The sequence below is a fragment of the Empidonax traillii genome, unplaced genomic scaffold (genome assembly GCF_003031625.1).
Source record: "Empidonax traillii isolate 1590-97213 ecotype Southwest subspecies unplaced genomic scaffold, ASM303162v1 scaffold2222:size31965, whole genome shotgun sequence".
In the NCBI taxonomy this organism is placed as follows: domain Eukaryota; kingdom Metazoa; phylum Chordata; class Aves; order Passeriformes; family Tyrannidae; genus Empidonax; species Empidonax traillii.
Window position 1 is genome coordinate 13,865 of NW_020957415.1, and position 18,101 is coordinate 31,965.

Here is an 18,101-nt window from a genome sequence, read left to right on the forward strand (position 1 = left end):
GGGAAGAAAAGAATATTAGACCAACAACTGGCCTGTTTTTAGCTGACCGCTGTTTCTCCTCATCAGACGAGGAGCAGCAGTGGAAGTGCAATGCAGTGACTCCAGCAAACAGGATTATGGGCTGTTGTGGCCTGAGTGATCTACAGCTCCACAGACTTTGCATAGACCAGCCAAGGACCCCGGCTCAGCAGGACTTTTGAGTTTAGTTCCACCCACACTCCTCTTCCTCTTTTATAAACTATGTGATTTGAAGGATGGAAGGGAGTCTTGCTGGCAGATGCAGCTGAGGACCATAGTGGTAGATTGAGGGAAGGTATTGGCAAAGCAGAGCAAGCTCAACTGATGAGGGTACGTAACAAATAGCTGGCATTAATTTATTTTTCATATGCGACATAATCCCACTCATGATGTTGTTTATGTACAAACAGCAGGGAAACAAGGCTGCAGTTTCAAATGGAGAACAAAAATATAAACATTTATAAGACCAGGACGCTCTGCTGAAGAAAGCCTGCTGGAAATTTACTGCCTCACCTTGCAATGTTTTACGGTCTGCTTAAGTAAGTAATTATCTATTAGCAGTAAGAAAATAACACTGTGATAGTTGAGGCAAGGAAATACATACATTCACCATTCTGGTTCCAAAGGTAACACTGGGCCTGTACATACAGTTAAGATAATTTATAATAAGGGCATAGGCTGGTTCTGGCTGGATTGGAGTTTCGTTTCTCCCCTAATTCTATTTCCTGAGAAGCACAAATTATTGAGCAAACAGAAGCTTTGCTACTCTTATGCAATCATTCTATAAAGATCAGGTAGTCATAAAAAATATTGCTTGATCTGAGATAGGGCTGACCCTTGGAGCCTCACTCTTTTACAGGTGCAGGGTATAAATGCTAATGCTCAGTTTTGCTGGGATCTCCTGGCAGGATGGGTACCACCAGGGCCTTGCTGGTGTCATTCCTCTTAAATGCAGCACTCCTGGGTGCCACCTCACCTAATCCCCAGTCTTCCAGAAAAGGTAGGAAAAAGGGCGTGTCACTCCTCTAGGCCGGTTCTACAGATGGAACTCACATGCCAGTTTAATCAGTGTTTTGCAAAGATTTGAAGTAAGACAGATTGAAATTGGATAACATCGTGTTGTCTTATTAAAGCTGTGAACTGATATCATGATTAAGTGTTATTTGTGTTGATGATAAATTAGTGTGATGAAATTATTACTGTTTTGCAGTAGTGTCTTGCAGCATAGTTTAAACTAAATTTTAAAAAGAATGTGACCATGAAAATACTGCTGAAAGACTTTGTTCCTATATATTTATGGTTTTCAGGATGGAATTTAGAGGGAATATAGTTTCTTTGGCTGTAATGCATATTTGCTTACCTACACTCCAACCTTGCAAATACACATGGAACAACTCAATACTTATTAGCTTTATATAACTTAATGGAAGTGCAATAGAAAGACACAGTTGCCATCCTGTACAGTGTCAGGAGGTCCCAGATGTGTGCATTATGTTATATTCCTGCTAGGAATTTCTTCTGATCTGGACACCTGTCTGTTCACTGTTCTTTGCAGCTATACATAATAAAAACCCATCCATTGTATCCCTGGGAATATTGGAGATATAGTGTGTGTTGCTAATTTTGCCCTCTGCTTTCATAAAAAGAGTTAAAAATGCTTGAATTATAAAAACAGAAAACAGAGGGGAAAAAAAACTAGTCCAAGGAAGTCAGAACAAGAGACATTTAAAGCAATAAAAGCAGAGAACAGAGAAGCCAAAAGAGCAGTACCAAAAACAAGCCAGAGTTTGAAATTTTTGTAGGCAGCCTGACTCACACACACACAATGAATTACTGAGTATTATTCAGATGAGGGATGATCTGAATAAACCACATTATATAAACATAACAGTGTGACTCAAACCCATGGCTTTACACATCATTTCTTAAAGATAGTCACTTAATATGGGAAGGGTTGGAGAGAGCATTGGGATTTTTTGTTTGTTTTAAATCAATTTTGAAGAACGCATGAATCATTACTTATTAAAGTTACTCTGTCTTTCCGAAATAATTTCCCCCTACAAAAATATGTATTTTAATAATGCAGCCCAATATAGATTACCTGACCCAACCTAAAAGTGAAGGAGGAATTTATTCAGTGCTTGTTGTTTGTTGTTCTTTTACATTAACCTCTGATACACGTCTCCCTGTATAAAGTCATTTTTTAATGTGTGGGAATTACCAAGTACTTTTTGTGTTTGCTACTCAAAATAAAAAAAGCCTTGAGAAATATACAGCACTTCTAAAATGCTGTCTCAGATCAGGGACCATGACTAAGCATGTCCCTGATTTGTTTTTACATGAAAATCTTGAATACATTTTTCTTTTTAGATATGAAATGTAAGTTTTCTTTGTACTTGTTTTACTTTTTTTTTTTTTTTTTTTGCTACACATTTAAGTTTACAGAACAAAACCACAACTGCAGATAAACGTGTGTTCAACAACTAAAAGTACTGTGGGTATTTCAAATTACAAGGACAGATTTAAGGAAGTTCCACAACTACTTTGTATTACTCAGACCCAGTCATGGAAACTTTGAGTGTTTTTCTTTTTTGGGTTGACAATAAGAGTGCAATGTTTGGTTTATTGAATTCCTAGCACTTTCTGTCCATTCCTAGCAAATACACACTAAGAATTGTCACTGAAAATTAATATATTACTCAAAAATCCGAGCTATTTTCTTTAGTCTGACCAAATATTAATGCAAATATTCATGTATGAAAAATAGATTTGCTAAATGGCAGATTTGCCCTCAGCTGTCTCTGTTGACAGGCTTTGGTTAACTGAAAAGATAATTTTGTGAATCTTTCTGGAATATGGCTTTGCTGGTTACTTCTTAATTCCCAGAGACCTTACTCGAGAGCTTTTGCCTCACTTGCCTCTTTCTCTTCCTCCCTTACAGATGCTGCAACCAAGGCCTACAGAACAAGTACTCCAGGTTGGTGTGTTTTCTTCTATTTCTCTGAGGCATTACTTTCCTGGTGAATTAGTTACTATTTAGTAGGTGTGAGGTGCAACATTTGCATTTTGCAATATTTAGGGGAAAAAATCCTTATTGATATTGTTTAAATCCTGCACACGGGACTTTGTCATTTGAGTGACTGTGTTGCTGGGGATGGATTTCAGACTGGGTTGATCATGTGGGAGATTTTCTTTTGTTCCTTCTCTGATTTTGCGGTTTTTGGGCCAACACCTTTCGCTCAGACCCCCAAGATCCCCATTCCCCATGTGACATGGGGGCACCAACTTCCCCAGCCCTGGGAGAAAACCTGGCCATGCTCCTTCATCCACCAGCACCTCACCTGCTTCTTTCTCTTCCTCTCCTGCAGATACCACAACAGGCTACTTATGGACCACTTGGACAACAGGTGGGTTCATATTTGTGTGGCTGTTGCTTTTCACCATCACTCCAGGGGCCCGGCCACAGGAGCTCCTTCATCCACCAGGGCCTCACTTGCCTCTTTCTCTTCCTCTCCAGAACCCTACACAAGCCGAAGCACATCCCCAGCCGAAGCGTCAACCCCAACCGAAGGGTCAACCCCAGGGATCTTCCCCACCAGCATTCCCCCAGGTGGGTCTCAATTTGTCCTTGTTTTTCTGGCCCCTTCTTTTTCGGAACCCCCCAAGTGCCTTTGGTCTTCTGTGTGGGAGGGCAGAGCCTGGGAAAAGCAGAGCCTGATGAAGCCGGCGGTGGGAGTGGTGGGACCCACAGAGCATTGCCAAGGCCCCAGCAGGAGCAGGAGCCTGTGTGCTAGAGGGTCTCCTCAAGTTTTCCATTTCTGCCCCTTTCCAAGGTGCCTCTGTGAGCCTGGTGAACGGCAGGAACCGGTGTGAGGGGCGCGTAGAAATTTCCTTCCCGGGGGGCCGGGGCACCGTCTGCGATGACAGCTGGGACCTGAGGGATGCCCAGGTTGTGTGCAGGCAGCTGGGATGTGGCTCTGCTGTTTCTGCACCATCAAGAGGCGCCTTCGGGCCGGGCCGTGGCAACATCTACCTGGACGATGTGAACTGTGCAGGCTGGGAGTCCTCCCTCTTCCAGTGCAGCCACAACGGCTGGGGCGTCCACAACTGTGGCCACAGTGAAGATGCCGGTGTTGTTTGCTCAGGTACCTTGGCTTTTCCTCCCCAGCTGCCTGGACTCTTTCTGCAGTTGGCCCTTGTTGGCCACAATTAGGTGTGTGTTGGAGATGTGTTCAGGAATATGTTTTTCATGGCTCCCACCAGGCAAGACCACCCTTTTGTTCAGAGCCCTAAGCTCTCCATTGCCCCTGTGACAGGGTGGCACCAACATCCCCAGCCCGGGGAGAAAACCTGGCCATGCTTCTTCATCCACCAGGGCCTCACTTGCTTCTTTCTCTTCCTCCCTTACAGATGCCACAACCGTGGGCAGCACTCTCCCTACAACAACTACTCCAGGTTGGTGTGTTTTCTTCTATTTCTCTGAGGCATTACTTTCCAGGTGAATTAGTTACTATTTAGTAGGTGGGAGGTGCAACATTTGCATTTTGCAATATTTAGGGGAAAAAGTCCTTATTGATATTGTTTAAATCCGGCACACGGGACTTTGCTGTCTGAGTGATTGTGTTGCTGGGGATGGATTTCAGACTAGGTTGATCATGTGGGAGATTTTCTTTTGTTTCTCCTCTGATTTTATAGTTTTTGGGCCAACACCTTTTACTCAGACTCCCAAGGTCCCCACTGTCCTTGTGACATGGTGGCACCAGCATCCTCAGCCCTGGGAGAAAAACTGGCCATGCTCCTTCATCCACCAGCGCCTCACCTGCTTCTTTCTCTTCCTCTCCTGCAGATACCACAACAGGCTACTTATGTGACACTCAGACGGCATGTGAGTTCATATTTGTGTGGCTGCTGCTTTCCCCCACCCCAATCCAGGGGCCCGGGCACAGGAGCTCCTTCATCCACCAGGGCCTCACTTGCCTCTTTCTCTTCCTCTCCAGCATACTCCACATCCCCAACCACATCCCCAACCACATACCCAACCACAACCCCAACCGAAGGGTCAACCTCAGGGACCTCCCCCTCCAGCACTTCCCCAGGTGGGTCTCAATTTGTCCTTGTTTTTCTGGCCCCTTCTTTTTCGGAACCCCCGAGTGCTGCAGGGGTTGGCCTTTGTTCTTCTGTGTGGGAGGGCAGAGCCTGGGAAAAGCAGAGCCTGATGAAGCCGGCGGTGGGAGTGGTGGGACCCACAGAGCATTGCCAAGGCCCCAGCAGGAGCAGAAGCCTGTGTGCTAGAGGGTCTCCTCAAGTTTTCCATTTTAGGAGCCCTAAGCTCTCCATTGCCCCTGTGACAGGGTGGCACCAACATCCCCAGCCTGGGGAGAAAACCTGGCCATGCTTCTTCATCCACCAGAGCCTCACTTGCTTCTTTCTCTTCCTCCCTTACAGATACCTCAACCGTGAGCAGCACTCTCCCTACAACAACTACTCCAGGTTGGTGTGTTTTCTTCTATTTCTCTGAGTCATTACTTTGGAGGTGAATTAGTTGCTATTTAGTAGGTGGGAGGTGCAACATTTGCATTTTGCAATATTTAGGGGAAAAAGTCCTTATTGATATTGTTTAAATCCTGCACACGGGACTTTACCATTTGAGTGACTGTGTTTCTGGGGATGGATTTCAGACTAGGTTGATTGTGTGGGAGATTTTCTTTTGTTTCTCCTCTGAATGAAAGGTTTTTGGGCCATGACATGACTTTCCCTGACACATGTATGACTGAAGCCTAACTGCAAGGGTCAGTCATAATTCTCTGAAGAGATAATCACACCTGTAGTCTTCGAAGAGAACAACCATTCAGTTTCTTTTGAGATTTTAACCTCCTCTTGCTTTGGCTTGCTTATATACCATATATTTTATTTTATCATAATGAAATCTAAGTGAATCATGTCTTCTTTTCTTTTCTTTTCTTTTTTCTTTTTTTTTTTTTTTTTAGACAAAAGATTCTTTTGTGGCAGTCCACTTTTTACTCCCTCCGGGACATTTGAGAGTCCTTATCCTTTGAATTATCCAGAGAAAGCTGATTGTTTGTGGGAAATACAAGTAGCAAATAATTTCCGCATTATGCTCACATTTGAAAGTGTTCAGTAAGTAAACCACTTTCTGCTGGGCAATAAATAGATTCAAAATCTCAACTGCATCCACAGTTCCTGGGCACGTTTCCCATCCTCTAAGTGAATGATAAATACACATGGGAATTGCGTGAATGCAGAATCTTATTTTATTGTTTGCTCAGCATTTAAAACCCGAAGTTTACCAAATGCATTTCCTTATCCGTTCAAATTTCTTCCACAGGTTGCGAGGTGGATGCCTGTATGACTACATTGAGATCTATGATGGGCCACCCAATACTTCACCTCTACTTGGAAGAATTTGTTCTACTTCTAAACTCACATACAGGTCATCCTCAAACTTTATGACTGTCAAGTTTTACAGCGACTCCAGATATTCCAATGGAAGGTTTCGGGCTCAGTATGAGTCCTTCCCAGCAGACCAGAATGCCAGTAAGTTTCCCTTCTATTCATAATTCCCTTCTGTTTGTAATGCTTTCTTTTCTCATAAGTTTTTAGACACTGAGTTTGTTTACCATATAAGTATGGTTTGCTTTGGTTGAAGAAATCCCACATAGATGACATTCCAACTTGAATTTTGTAACCAATTATTGACCAGTCACTTTCAGACAATAATTACTTTTTCTTCTTAAAAAAATCTTCAGGTATCAATCTAATTGCCTCTAGATGTTTTTTATCATGTTTTCTAAATTCATATTTCTTTGTATCACATCACAATTCATACATTTGTACCTTTCTGGGCAAATTTTCATAGGATCGTAGAAATATTGGCTAGAAAGGACTTTTGGAGGTTTCCCTGTCCAAATATTCAAAGCAGAGGTCTTGCCAACACCTGGTCAGGTCCATTCTGAACTTTTCTAGCTGTGTCTCTAGAAATGTCCAAAGGAAGAAATTCTCTTAACTATTTCTCTGGTTGACCTGTTCCAGTAGTGTCCTGCAGTCCCAATGCTAAGGTGTATCTCGAGCACACTCACATCATCCCCAGCACAAGCATTTGCCTCTCTTGTCTTTTTACCTGCTTTTCAAGAGGCTGTGTGTTGCCAGTAGGTCCTTGTTATCAGACATCTCCCTCCACCAAAGGCCAAACTCTCCATGGAGTCCTTGCTTTTCATGTCATGGACTCAGTGAAGCATCACAGAGACAGCATCAGGATCCCCTCCCCTCCCCTCCCCAGCCAAGTTGTGCTTCTTTGAACCAGCCTGAAACTTCAGCTCTACACCTTCCACAATATATTTTGGATTCTTGTTCAGGAAAAACTCTCACTTCTTAGCAATTTTTTTTGTGTGAGTGGTGATAAAGGCTCAAGGTCTAAGCAAAAAAGCTATTGTAAGCCCCGTGTTTTTGCCAGGGGAGTAACTGAAGGTCAGCTGAAGTACGTCAGAGACTATTGCTTCCTCATATCCAAGTCTAAAGTGTGAAAGTAAGTGGTATGGCTTATCTTTAGATGATAGCAGGTATTGCATTTGTTGAAGTTGCAATTTGCAGGCGTTATCAAGTGCCTGGAATCTCTAATAGTTCGTCTGTTCTTCCCTAGCCCTTGCTTGCTACCCCACCTCCATGAGAGCAGTTGTAGACAGAGGCTATCTCCAGTCACAGGGCTACTCAGTCAGTAGCATCAGCTTGCCTGACTCCAACTGCAGGCCAACAATTACATCAACGGCGGTGATATTCAACATTCCCTACAACGGCTGCGGCACGCACAGACGGGTTGGTGTCGGCGCGTTTTGGGGGAGCTCTGGGCATGGGAATTTATAATAGACACTTGGAAAACCATCTTGAACTGCAAAGGGTGCAGTAGGCCACAGGCATTCAAAACACTGGAGATAATCACATGTTTCTGGAGGCTAAAGTTTGCTCAATATTCCTATTTATCCTTTCCAGGGTTTAGGAAATCTCTGTATCTATTTCAGGGTGATGTTTTAGAGAACAAGGGCAGAGGGGAGAGTTAAGAAGTGAGCAATGCCACGCAGATGCTTAGGTATTTTTGAGTATGGCATGGTCTTTCTGACTAGTTCTAAAACCTGGCACATACAGAAGTTTATAGTGCACAAGTGAACGTGACCACACGTGGTAATTTTGTACTCATTTAATGTGTCAAATAGAGCGACAACGAAACCATCATCTACTCCAACGTGATAAAAGCACCTGCTCCCAGTTACACCGTCAAAAGGCAGAAGGACCTTCACCTGCACGTCAACTGCAAAATGATCCAGAACACCTGGGTGCAAGCAGTGTACATGGCCAATGACATCGCTGATGTCAATGAAACCCAGTATGCCAGATACGACGTCAACCTGGCGTTCTACAACTCCTCATCTTTCCTGTGGCCGGTGCAGAGCTTCCCCTACTACGTTGACCTGAATCAGAATTTGTTCCTCCAAGCATCTCTTCACAGCTCTGACCAGAACCTGATAGTGTTTGTGGACACCTGCGTGGCATCACCGGATCCTAGCGATTTTAGAACAACGACCTATGAACTGATCAAAAGGGGGTAAGGATTTTCCAAAGAGTTGCTTTGAAAGTACATGGATAGTTCTGAAAGAGCTTAATTGGTGAAAGAGGTGATTTAGAGCCAGTGTACAGTTGTTGCAACCCTCAGTACAAATGTAGTTCTAACAACAACCTTTTGGCAAAGCCCGAATAAAATACAGTATGACAAAGAACTGCCATTCAGAAGTTGCAGTCAAGGCCTGAGATTTCACTCAAAGATCTGCACTGAGATTTCTCCTCAAGTGCAGAAATTGAGGTCTGGTTTTGTTTCTGAAATCAATGTATGAAATGTAGGGATGCCGGTGGCTCTACATTTCCATACATCACAATTAGAGTTTTACAGTATCATAGCTAGAATAAAAATCTGTCTACTCAAAAAGAAGTCTCTTAGCCTTTTCTTGTTATTCCAGAAATGCAAAACATTTTGCTTAATTTTGTACCAAGGGACACTGAGGCACTAAAAACATGTTTATTAAAAAAAACACCAAACAACAAAACTACAAAAACAAAACAAAACCCAAGAAACCCAAAAAAACCCCAACCAACCAAACAAAAAAAACCAACAAAAAAGTATTAGAATTAGTTTTGTACTTCCAGAGTAGAAAAGGACACTTTCTTCAGCAACCATCAGGGGCCTCTTTGCACACAGGCAATCCCATTTTCAAATGCAGAACAGGTTCTCAGCTGAAACACAGAAACCAGCAGAACCATTAGTCATTTTTCAGCTCCCCATATTTACACAAACTTTGTTGAGCTCCGAAATTTCTGTGCTGTGTACACCTAACAATCCCTCTACTTGCTAAAAGCGCACGCTTTTCTTAGTCCTTCCGATGCCTGATTTTATATTTAACCCTGAAACCTATTGCACAAAGGTGATGCTAATAGTGCTTCTATTCCAGAGCAGCTATTAGTTAACAGCTAACCTGTTGGGTTTATGTCTTCCCAGGTGTGCTGAGGACCCTACCTACTCTTCCCACCCCTCCCCGCGCAGCAGCGTGGCTCGGTTTTCGTTCAACGCTTTCTCCTTCGCCAAGCAGTACCCGTCAGTTTACCTGCAGTGTGAGCTGGTGGTGTGCAGGCACAGAGACATCTCCTCCCGCTGCTATCAGGGCTGTGTTAGGAGGCCCAAGAGGAATTCAGGTTCTTCCCAGAAACTGGTGAATGTTGTTGTTGGACCCGTGCAGCTTCGGGAAGCTCACGCTGAGAACAGGAACACTGGTAAGTTTAAATATCCTAAATAACATAAGACTCTTGTGTGTTACTGTGTGTTTGCATTGCGGTTCAGACGCGAAACCCCGTTTATTTGCAGTTCTGCTGTGATTCTTATGGGGGATTGTATTTTTTTTAATATAATATTTATATTAGGTTTACCAGCTGTTTCCTTTCTGTCATAGTTCAGATCCACTCTTTGTTCTGCACATGTCAAATGACAATTGATTCAGCTCTGCAGAAAGAGGGATGAGCTATAACTCATCTCCCTGCTGGATTTGTATTAATATTCCAAAGCTGGCTGTGCCTGATTGGCATGTCTTTCATTCATTAGTAATCCATCTCTAAGTCCCCTTCGACAAGTTGCTTCCCTGTATCCGCTCTTTCCACCGTCAGAAAATGGCATCTTGTGCTTTTTGAGTGTAATCATTACAGACTCTCAGTTACTCTTTAGTTTCTTGCCATAATCTTTACTTGTTTCACGGGGCCACCGAATCATTTGCAGTAAAAACAATTTGGTTTCTGATCTAACCCAGATCACAGCACTGTAATTCAAGTTCTCTTTGCCTAATCACCTTTGAGATTAATCAGGTCAGCAAAGCAAGTATAAAAGCCTCTCTCTTTCTCTTCCGTGCACAGAGCTTGACTCTGACATCCAGGCAAAAGGGGAGTCTCCGAGCTCAGTGCCTGCTGCCAGCTCCCACGTCCCCCTGGCTGTCACCGCCGTGGTGATGGCAGCTGCTGCTCTCCTCACGGTGGGAGGATTTCTTTTGAAGCGTAAACTGCAGAGACCCGTCCCGTACCAGATAATGTGAGAGGCAGCCTGGGCTTGCAGGTGGAAGGATGTTTTCAGCAGCCACCTGCTTCATTATTTGGTTTTGAATAATTAGTGCGAAGGGCAACTCTTACTTGACTGTTCCACCATCTTCTTGTCAGAAGAAAGTCTTGTGTCAAGATTACACCTGATGTTACCATGAACTGAACTTATAAAGCAGTCTGACTTTAAAATCTAGTCCAAGCATACCTGAGGTGTAAAGAAAGGTTGATTCTTCCACCCCAGCATTCAAAGAAGCATCTTCAATGCTGGACATTTCAGGGCATCTCAGCTGAACCCTTGGTGGAGTGTCTGTCTGATTTAGGTGATCTGAGAAAGAACTTTGGCCATTGCTGATATGCAGATAAAACACCTGTGTAGCACCATGAGATACCCTGTGAAGTAGTCCAACAGAAATGTTACTTTGCAGTAAATAAATCTCAATAATGAGCCATAAGCAAAAATGCACATAAAGAAGTATTCCTGTACAACCACCCTTACTTTGGGGGGTACGGTTCTTCCCAAGTACATGTTTCTCTGAGTAGATGTAGGCCATTTATAAGATTTTGTATGGAGGAAGAATATAATCAAATCTGTCAGATAAGTGTGTAATAAAAGCATAAAAGAAAATATTTGGTGTTTTGTTTTTTTTTAAGTAATGCTCTTTTTTGTGTACTGGCAAACATGGCACTTGTGTGTAACTCAAGGCTAACACATTATCAGGCTGGAAAATGTGGCTTCTGACAAAGTGACTTTTTCAAGCAATGATTTCTGCTCTTGCTCTCACACATTTCTACACCTGTGAAGTGGGGGAGGGAGAGTATGTACGTAAGTTGCCATAAGGAAGTGTGGCCTGTCTCCTATCCCCATGTGAAAACAAAATAAAACCAACAAAAAAGGAAGAATTTGTTCGGAAGAAGCCACTTAATACGGGTGAAAAGGTCATTGGTATTGATTGAGAAATGCCCTTCTTCAGACTTTCCTGTTTTCCAGCCAGCTGTGAAAGAGGTAAGTTCATTTGGAACAGCGTAATGTGCCGAGTGTGAGGTGAGCCAGAGTCAAAGCAGTGACGTGTGAGGAAGGTGTGCTGTACTCCAGGGTGACATCCTGATCTGACAAGGAGGATGTGGGCAGCTCTGACAGGAATCATCATTAGAGCCTGTACCATTCTCATGATTCCAGGCAGGCCTCTCATCAGCTCTCCATGTTCTGGAGAGGGGATCAAACACAAAGGGACTGGCACTGCACACAGAAAGTGTGAGTTGTTTTCCACACATGAGGAACAAGGATTGAGGGTCCTCCCCTCCTCTTTGCTTACAGCCACCTTTGAAGGGCAGAACGATCCAGGAGGGTGACCTGCCTTTCATCTAGTCCTGTTGTGCAGAGCAGACATTGTCCAGACTCGGGGGAATCCAGCGATCTGCTCAGCACAGCAAGGGCTGCGTTTGATGATGATGAAAGGGCCATGCTCTAAATTACATGTGCCTGGTGAGTGATTTCTCTGCCACAGACCTTCCTTCCCACCTCCTGCCCTCCCTCATTTGGGAAATCTACCAATAAATCCAGTGGTGGACAGTTCTGATCCACTTGCATCCTCACCACTGGCCAAATGCAGATCAGTTTGCAATGATGTACGTCATATGACACAGGCAACGGAGCCCAAGAGGCCATCAAGTAACCCAATAAATTAGACTAAACCACCTAATTGCATCATAACACCTGGATTCAGGCTATCATTCCTTTTTTTCAGAAGTCTGTGGATCTGTTACTGCAAGAGACTAATCCAACCAATGAGAAGGGTGAAAATATGAGCTGTATAGTATTTGTATTAATGAATTAATTAAGGTTAATTGGAACATACCATTTATCTATTTCTACATGCAGACATTGTCTGATAATGTCTAGAAAGATATTTAGAAATATCTAGATATTTGAAATTAAGAATTCATTAGAGAGGAGTGTAATGAAGAATTAATTAAGCAATCTTGTCCTTTTACTTGGGCAGCTTAAGATGTTTTTTTACACTTGAACCACCTGGGAATTCCTTTTGTGTTCCCCTTCCTCCTCACCCTTTTCAGGTATTGCAGGAGTTTGGAGAAGAATTGTGATCCATCACTTACTCTCGCTTCACCGATTGCAGTGTTTGATTGGCCAGTCAGCTGTATTGGATTTTTTTCTGCGCCTTCTCAAGGTGTCAAAACCAGAAGAATATGAATAGTGAATACCAGGTGTTGTGTACATAACCTCATTCATGTGCAAATATGGTTGTTTGGACAAAGAAGAAACATATTTACCCTTCTCAGTGTTCACTCTCAAGGTTTCCAACATTGTCTTTGGCCTCTTGTATTTCACACTTCCTTCTTCCATTCCAATAACGTTGGCCTTTGTGGAAAGGCCTTCTAGATCATTCTCTTTTTCCTTTGGCCTTCGGTTCTCATCCCTGATGGCTGTCCCTGGAGGCAACAAATTTTTATATGGCAGCAATTTTAACTTGGGATGATTCCATCCAAGACATGGTGGCTGTAGAGGTAGGAATGAGATGGAGAACAACGTTCTGGCTCTTCAGGGTAAGGGTGTTCAACAGCTTTTTCTTGTTAAATTGTTAAAACACAGAAAGAGAGGAAAGTAACCACTCTGGCAAGAGAGTGGTGAACAAGAATTAAGCATTATTTCATATTGTGGAAAAGCTTTGGATTCATTGTTCAAAGAATGACACAGCTGTAACTGTCACTATGCAAAATTAAACAAGGAATATATTAAGAAACTTTCTTAACAGAAATCTGAACATTTCCCCCCTCATTTGTTGGTTCAAAGCATCAAAGGAAGTTTTAGAACAAAATGAAGTTGCAAGCTACGTAATTTTCTTAACTCTGCGTAAAATCTACTCACTTTTCTACAGTGTTTGCACAAAAGGTTATCAATCAGCTGACCCTGATTCTCTGGCACTTTTTTCCTATCTCACAGCCTTTCAGTGAATTTTGAGTTTTGGCTTGAAATTAAATGTGCCAAAAAAGAATGGGTTCATTGCGGGGGTGGAGGTGTTGACTTCAATCGCAGGGTTCTTCAGAGACTCCCCATTCACACTTCAACAGGGCCACCGGGTCTAATCTTATTTTATTTAAAGTATGCTGAAGCTTTAGGAGATTCTTGACTTCCCAGGAAGACTTATCATACTGGTTGGAAAGTCTCTTTTACTGTTTTGCTGGAAGGAGCCCATTGAAGTTTCAAGATTCTGCTGCCATCCCAATACCTGCCAACAGGGAATCTCCCCATGAAAGAAAAATACTGAGATTCATCAGCTGGAATTGAAAGGTATCTTTGGATAGGAGCTCATTCATTCTTTTTTTTTTTTTTTTGTACAATGAGATGATTGTGAAACCTATGGTAGCATAAATATTTCCTTCCAGGCAATGGAAAATGTTACTCTTGAGATGTTATCTTTTTGCAAAACCCAGGAAGTTACAAAATATTAAATAACAAATCAAACATATGTTTGTTTCAGATCAGAGGACTGTGGTTGTTTTATTGTTCTCCTGTAGAGAAAGAGACCTGTAGAGCCACTCCCCTTCAGAAATAGAGACTATATATTCTGAGGTCCTCTCTATCAGCAACACTTGGTAAGATGGGTACCACTACGGTTTTGACATGGCTACTCCTGTTGGGTCCAGCAGTTCTGGAGGCCAAAACAGGTAAAAACCACTTTGGCTTGTTCCAGGGTGCATAAGAAAATTTAATGCTTGGAGCCTGTCTGTTGATTCCGCGAACAGAATTTAGATCTGTGTTTGTATCGGTCTGGGAAAAAGGTTAAAGAAGGAATTAGACGGAAGAGGTAGCACAGTTTTGTTCTACTAAAATGATGAACTAATCACCAGAGTGAATGGTAAGAATGTTTTGAACCATTTAGTGGAGTCCATTTTGCTGTCACAAGGTTGTACTTTAGTGCCTTGCATCACTTCAAGAATTGCATCTGTGGGTATGTCATGAACGAGTCATTCCATTCAGTTCCAGAAATTCGATCTAAGAATCATTGAAATGGTTATTTATTTATTTATTTATTTTCAGTGTATATTTATTCCATGTATATGCTATATATTTAATATTACTTGTATCATTTAGTTCTTCTTGGTCTTATGTAAAATTTAACAAAATACAGCAAGAAGTAAAGTTTTCTTACTCTAGCACTGTGGGTAAATGGTGGACATCTAAAAATAAGGAAAGTGAGGAAATGCTTTTAGTTGAACTTTTCTATGGTCATTGACTTCTTCCTTACGTGATTATTTTCTATCTCCTAAGCGACTTGGGTGACTTTTTTGAGCTAAATAGTTCTGTGTATATCTTAGAATAATTGCTGATGATTTTTCTAACCAGTTTTTTCAGCATCAGGATGGGAATTTATATTGCCATCATCCACCTCATCCGATTTCCTCCACCTGTCCTCTGCTTGCCTGCTGGTGAGCCATCTCTCTTTTGGCTGCTCTACTTCTTCTCTCTGCCCTCTGCCTCTGTCTCCTGCAGCAGAGCATTTGCTGTATAAATCACAGGCTTTTGTCTTTTTGATGCCTCTGAAGCGTGAGGCGGGACTCAGCCTATCTCACTGCATCCCCAGCTGATGGCTGTGCTCTCACAGTGATGACAGACCTTGAGTGAAAGCAAATAAACCCGGGTTAGATCAGCTTTAATTTCCTAATCCCACGCTGACTTTTTGCCAGGTTTGCTGTGTCACCTCTCAGAACTCCTCTGAGCGGGGTTCAGAAATGTGCAAGTTCAAGTAGATATTTGAAGAAAGAAATCAAACACAAGTCAAGGGGCACTTTTGTAGCGTCTCCCTTTGAAATGCATACAAATCATGACAAATTTAGTTTGGCCACTGTCTTGACTGTGCTTCTAGTCCAATTACAAAGAATTAGATGCAGTGAAGAAACCCTGGAGCTGTTAACTCCTGAGATTTGTTTTGCTTTGGATGACTTAGCGTTTAATAACAAGGCAAATATGCATTTGGCAGAAAAGCAAAGGATAACAAGTGCAGTGTGCATTTTTTGAATTCCAAAGTGTAAGTACTGCAAATCTTAAGTTACTTACATTTGTTTGCTCACTTACACTTGGTGGTAAAGGCTTTAATAAATGTCTTCATCAAAAATGATTCTCTAAAATCAGGATTTTCATGCTGCTCACAGTAGAATGTCTAAACAAACCAAGTCAAACTTAAAAGCAGATGTGCTTTACCTGAATGAATGCAGTAATCAGACCTATACATGATAGGTTATTTCTTTATTTCAAAAATCTAATTACACTTCAATTGTATAAAAGAAATAAAGCTGCTGAATTCCTACTGAAATCTTTATCCTCCTGTTGAGACCATTGTCCATTCCGTAGAACATTTTGTGGAATTCTTCCAGTAAAATTACTCTTAAAAAGAATAGGATTTGGGTTTGATGTGTGAACTCTATGTCCCTAAAATTCTCCTGAAAGTTCTAGAGGAAGAATAGAAATTCCAGGTAAATCATTTAAACCATGGAGAGAAATACAGAATATACTATTTTCTTAATATAGATTTACTTAGCTTTCATTGAGAAACTGAAATTAATTTTCTCTCTTTTGCTTTCCTATTAAAGTTTGCTTATTAGTAAAGAAATGTCCTTTCTTGCTTAAATAGTTTTTGCTTAGCCTGCTGTCTGTCTTTACCGTGGGAACGTTGCGTAAAATACACGCAGCTGATTTTGAGATCCGGAAGAGAGGAATTAAAAAAAGAAAAAAAAAAGGTGTGAATAAACCCCTGTCCTTACAGGCACTTAATATTGGGCTGGGCAAGCACTTTCTTGGGACCATGGGCAAGAGGACAGAATACTCCTTACAGCCACTTCCAGATTATTTGTCTGACTGGTCTGTGCTGGATTCCCTCTCTCCCAAAGCGCCCTATCTCCAGCTGGTGAACGGAAGGCACCGGTGCGAAGGCCGCGTGGAGATCTACTACAGAGGACGGTGGGGGACAGTCTGTGACGACTTCTGGGACCTTGCCGATGCCCAGGTTGTGTGCAGGCAGCTGGGCTGTGGCAAGGCCATTGCAGCTCTAGGAAGCGCGTACTTCGGGCAAGGCTCCGGCTACATCCTGCTGGACAACGTGAGGTGCGCTGGAGATGAGGTGTCCCTGCTGCGCTGCAATCACACTGGGTGGAGGATACACAACTGTGCCCACTATGAAGATGCTGGTGTTGTCTGCTCAGGTGCTGTCATTTTTTTTTTTTTTTTTCTTTTCTAAACAATTTTGCTGTAAATTGCGCTCGATCTGTCTGTGTCAGCATGAGGGTATGCAGGCATTCTCCTACTGGGTTTCATTCATTCAGGACTAAAAGCTATGCTAGATACAGGTCTAACCTTTTTTTCTGCCTTATTATGAAGAATTCTCTATCTGTGGAAGGGCACAGTCCCTCTGAAAAGGCCTGTTCACAGGAAGCACGGTCTGATCTTCTAACCACCCTGTGTTTTCACCCTGCTGACCCAGCAGAGCCAGCATGGACTCAGGTTTTCTCACGAGGGTGACATAAAAACTGGGCTTACTCATCCACACAAAGCAATTTAAAACCCCAACGATCAGATATATATTGCAGTACGCAGAATATTAATTCCATCTGATCAGCTGCCAGAGGCAATAAGGAAATAAGTCAACGTTAAAGTCAAAGTTATGTCTGATATCAGTTTATCTGGGAGGAATGGGGTTAGGTGAACTCTTAATGGATTCATTATGGGCTATAATAATTTTACAGTCAAAACCCATACTATCACAGCTGACAATTCACTTTACATTGTTTCCATATTTTTGAAGTTGTCTTTCAAGTTTAGGTCCATTAATACCCATTCCCTTCACAAATATCCATCCATTTCGAATAGTCTGTCACCTTGCTGTTTTCTCATTCTACTTTCCCATTATTTTTTAAGATAATGTAGATAATTTGCATCTTATTTTCTCGAGATGATTGGGAACTGAGGCACGGCTGATGGCAACAGGTTGGTCAGGTGTTTTATGTATATATTGCAGTTTTGCACATTTTCTCAGGGAGTAAGAGCCTGGTAGGCTGAATCCACGCTAGAAGAAAATGCTACCTCCACCAGTGCTTTTTAAGTCTCTTTAAGTGCCATTTATTTGCACACCAGCACCTTACCCTGCTGTCACCATCTGGAAGTACCACTTCCAAGATGAATTTTCAGCTGGCTGTTACCCATCTCCATCCTATCCACTGACCCCAGACAAGACAGAGTTTGCCATCAGAATAATTCACCCTGATTTTGCTTTGTCCATAAGGAATCGGGCTTGTAGATAACACACAGATGTACCCATTGCACAAGCACAGTCCTCACATGTGGGGTGGTTTTCTTCTGGGTTCACAGAGGAGGCTGATGCAGCACCAACAACCTCCATGGCACCAGCAACTCAAATACTGGAGGCAGCATA

At 42.4% G+C, this 18,101-nt stretch overlaps 1 protein-coding gene across 1 annotated transcript; it reads left to right on the forward strand.

The window, feature by feature from the left end:
* Window positions 1-927: 927 nt before the first annotated feature.
* On the forward strand, window positions 928-18,093 carry LOC114071715 (deleted in malignant brain tumors 1 protein-like; the record flags this gene model as incomplete). Its single annotated transcript, XM_027909570.1, has 10 exons — window positions 928-1,018; window positions 2,960-2,995; window positions 3,852-4,163; window positions 6,006-6,156; window positions 6,365-6,573; window positions 7,676-7,848; window positions 8,244-8,632; window positions 9,578-9,849; window positions 16,564-16,875; window positions 18,038-18,093. Coding segments are annotated over exons 1-10 (2,001 nt in total), but the record flags the coding sequence as incomplete, so codon positions are not given.
* Window positions 18,094-18,101: the final 8 nt, after the last annotated feature.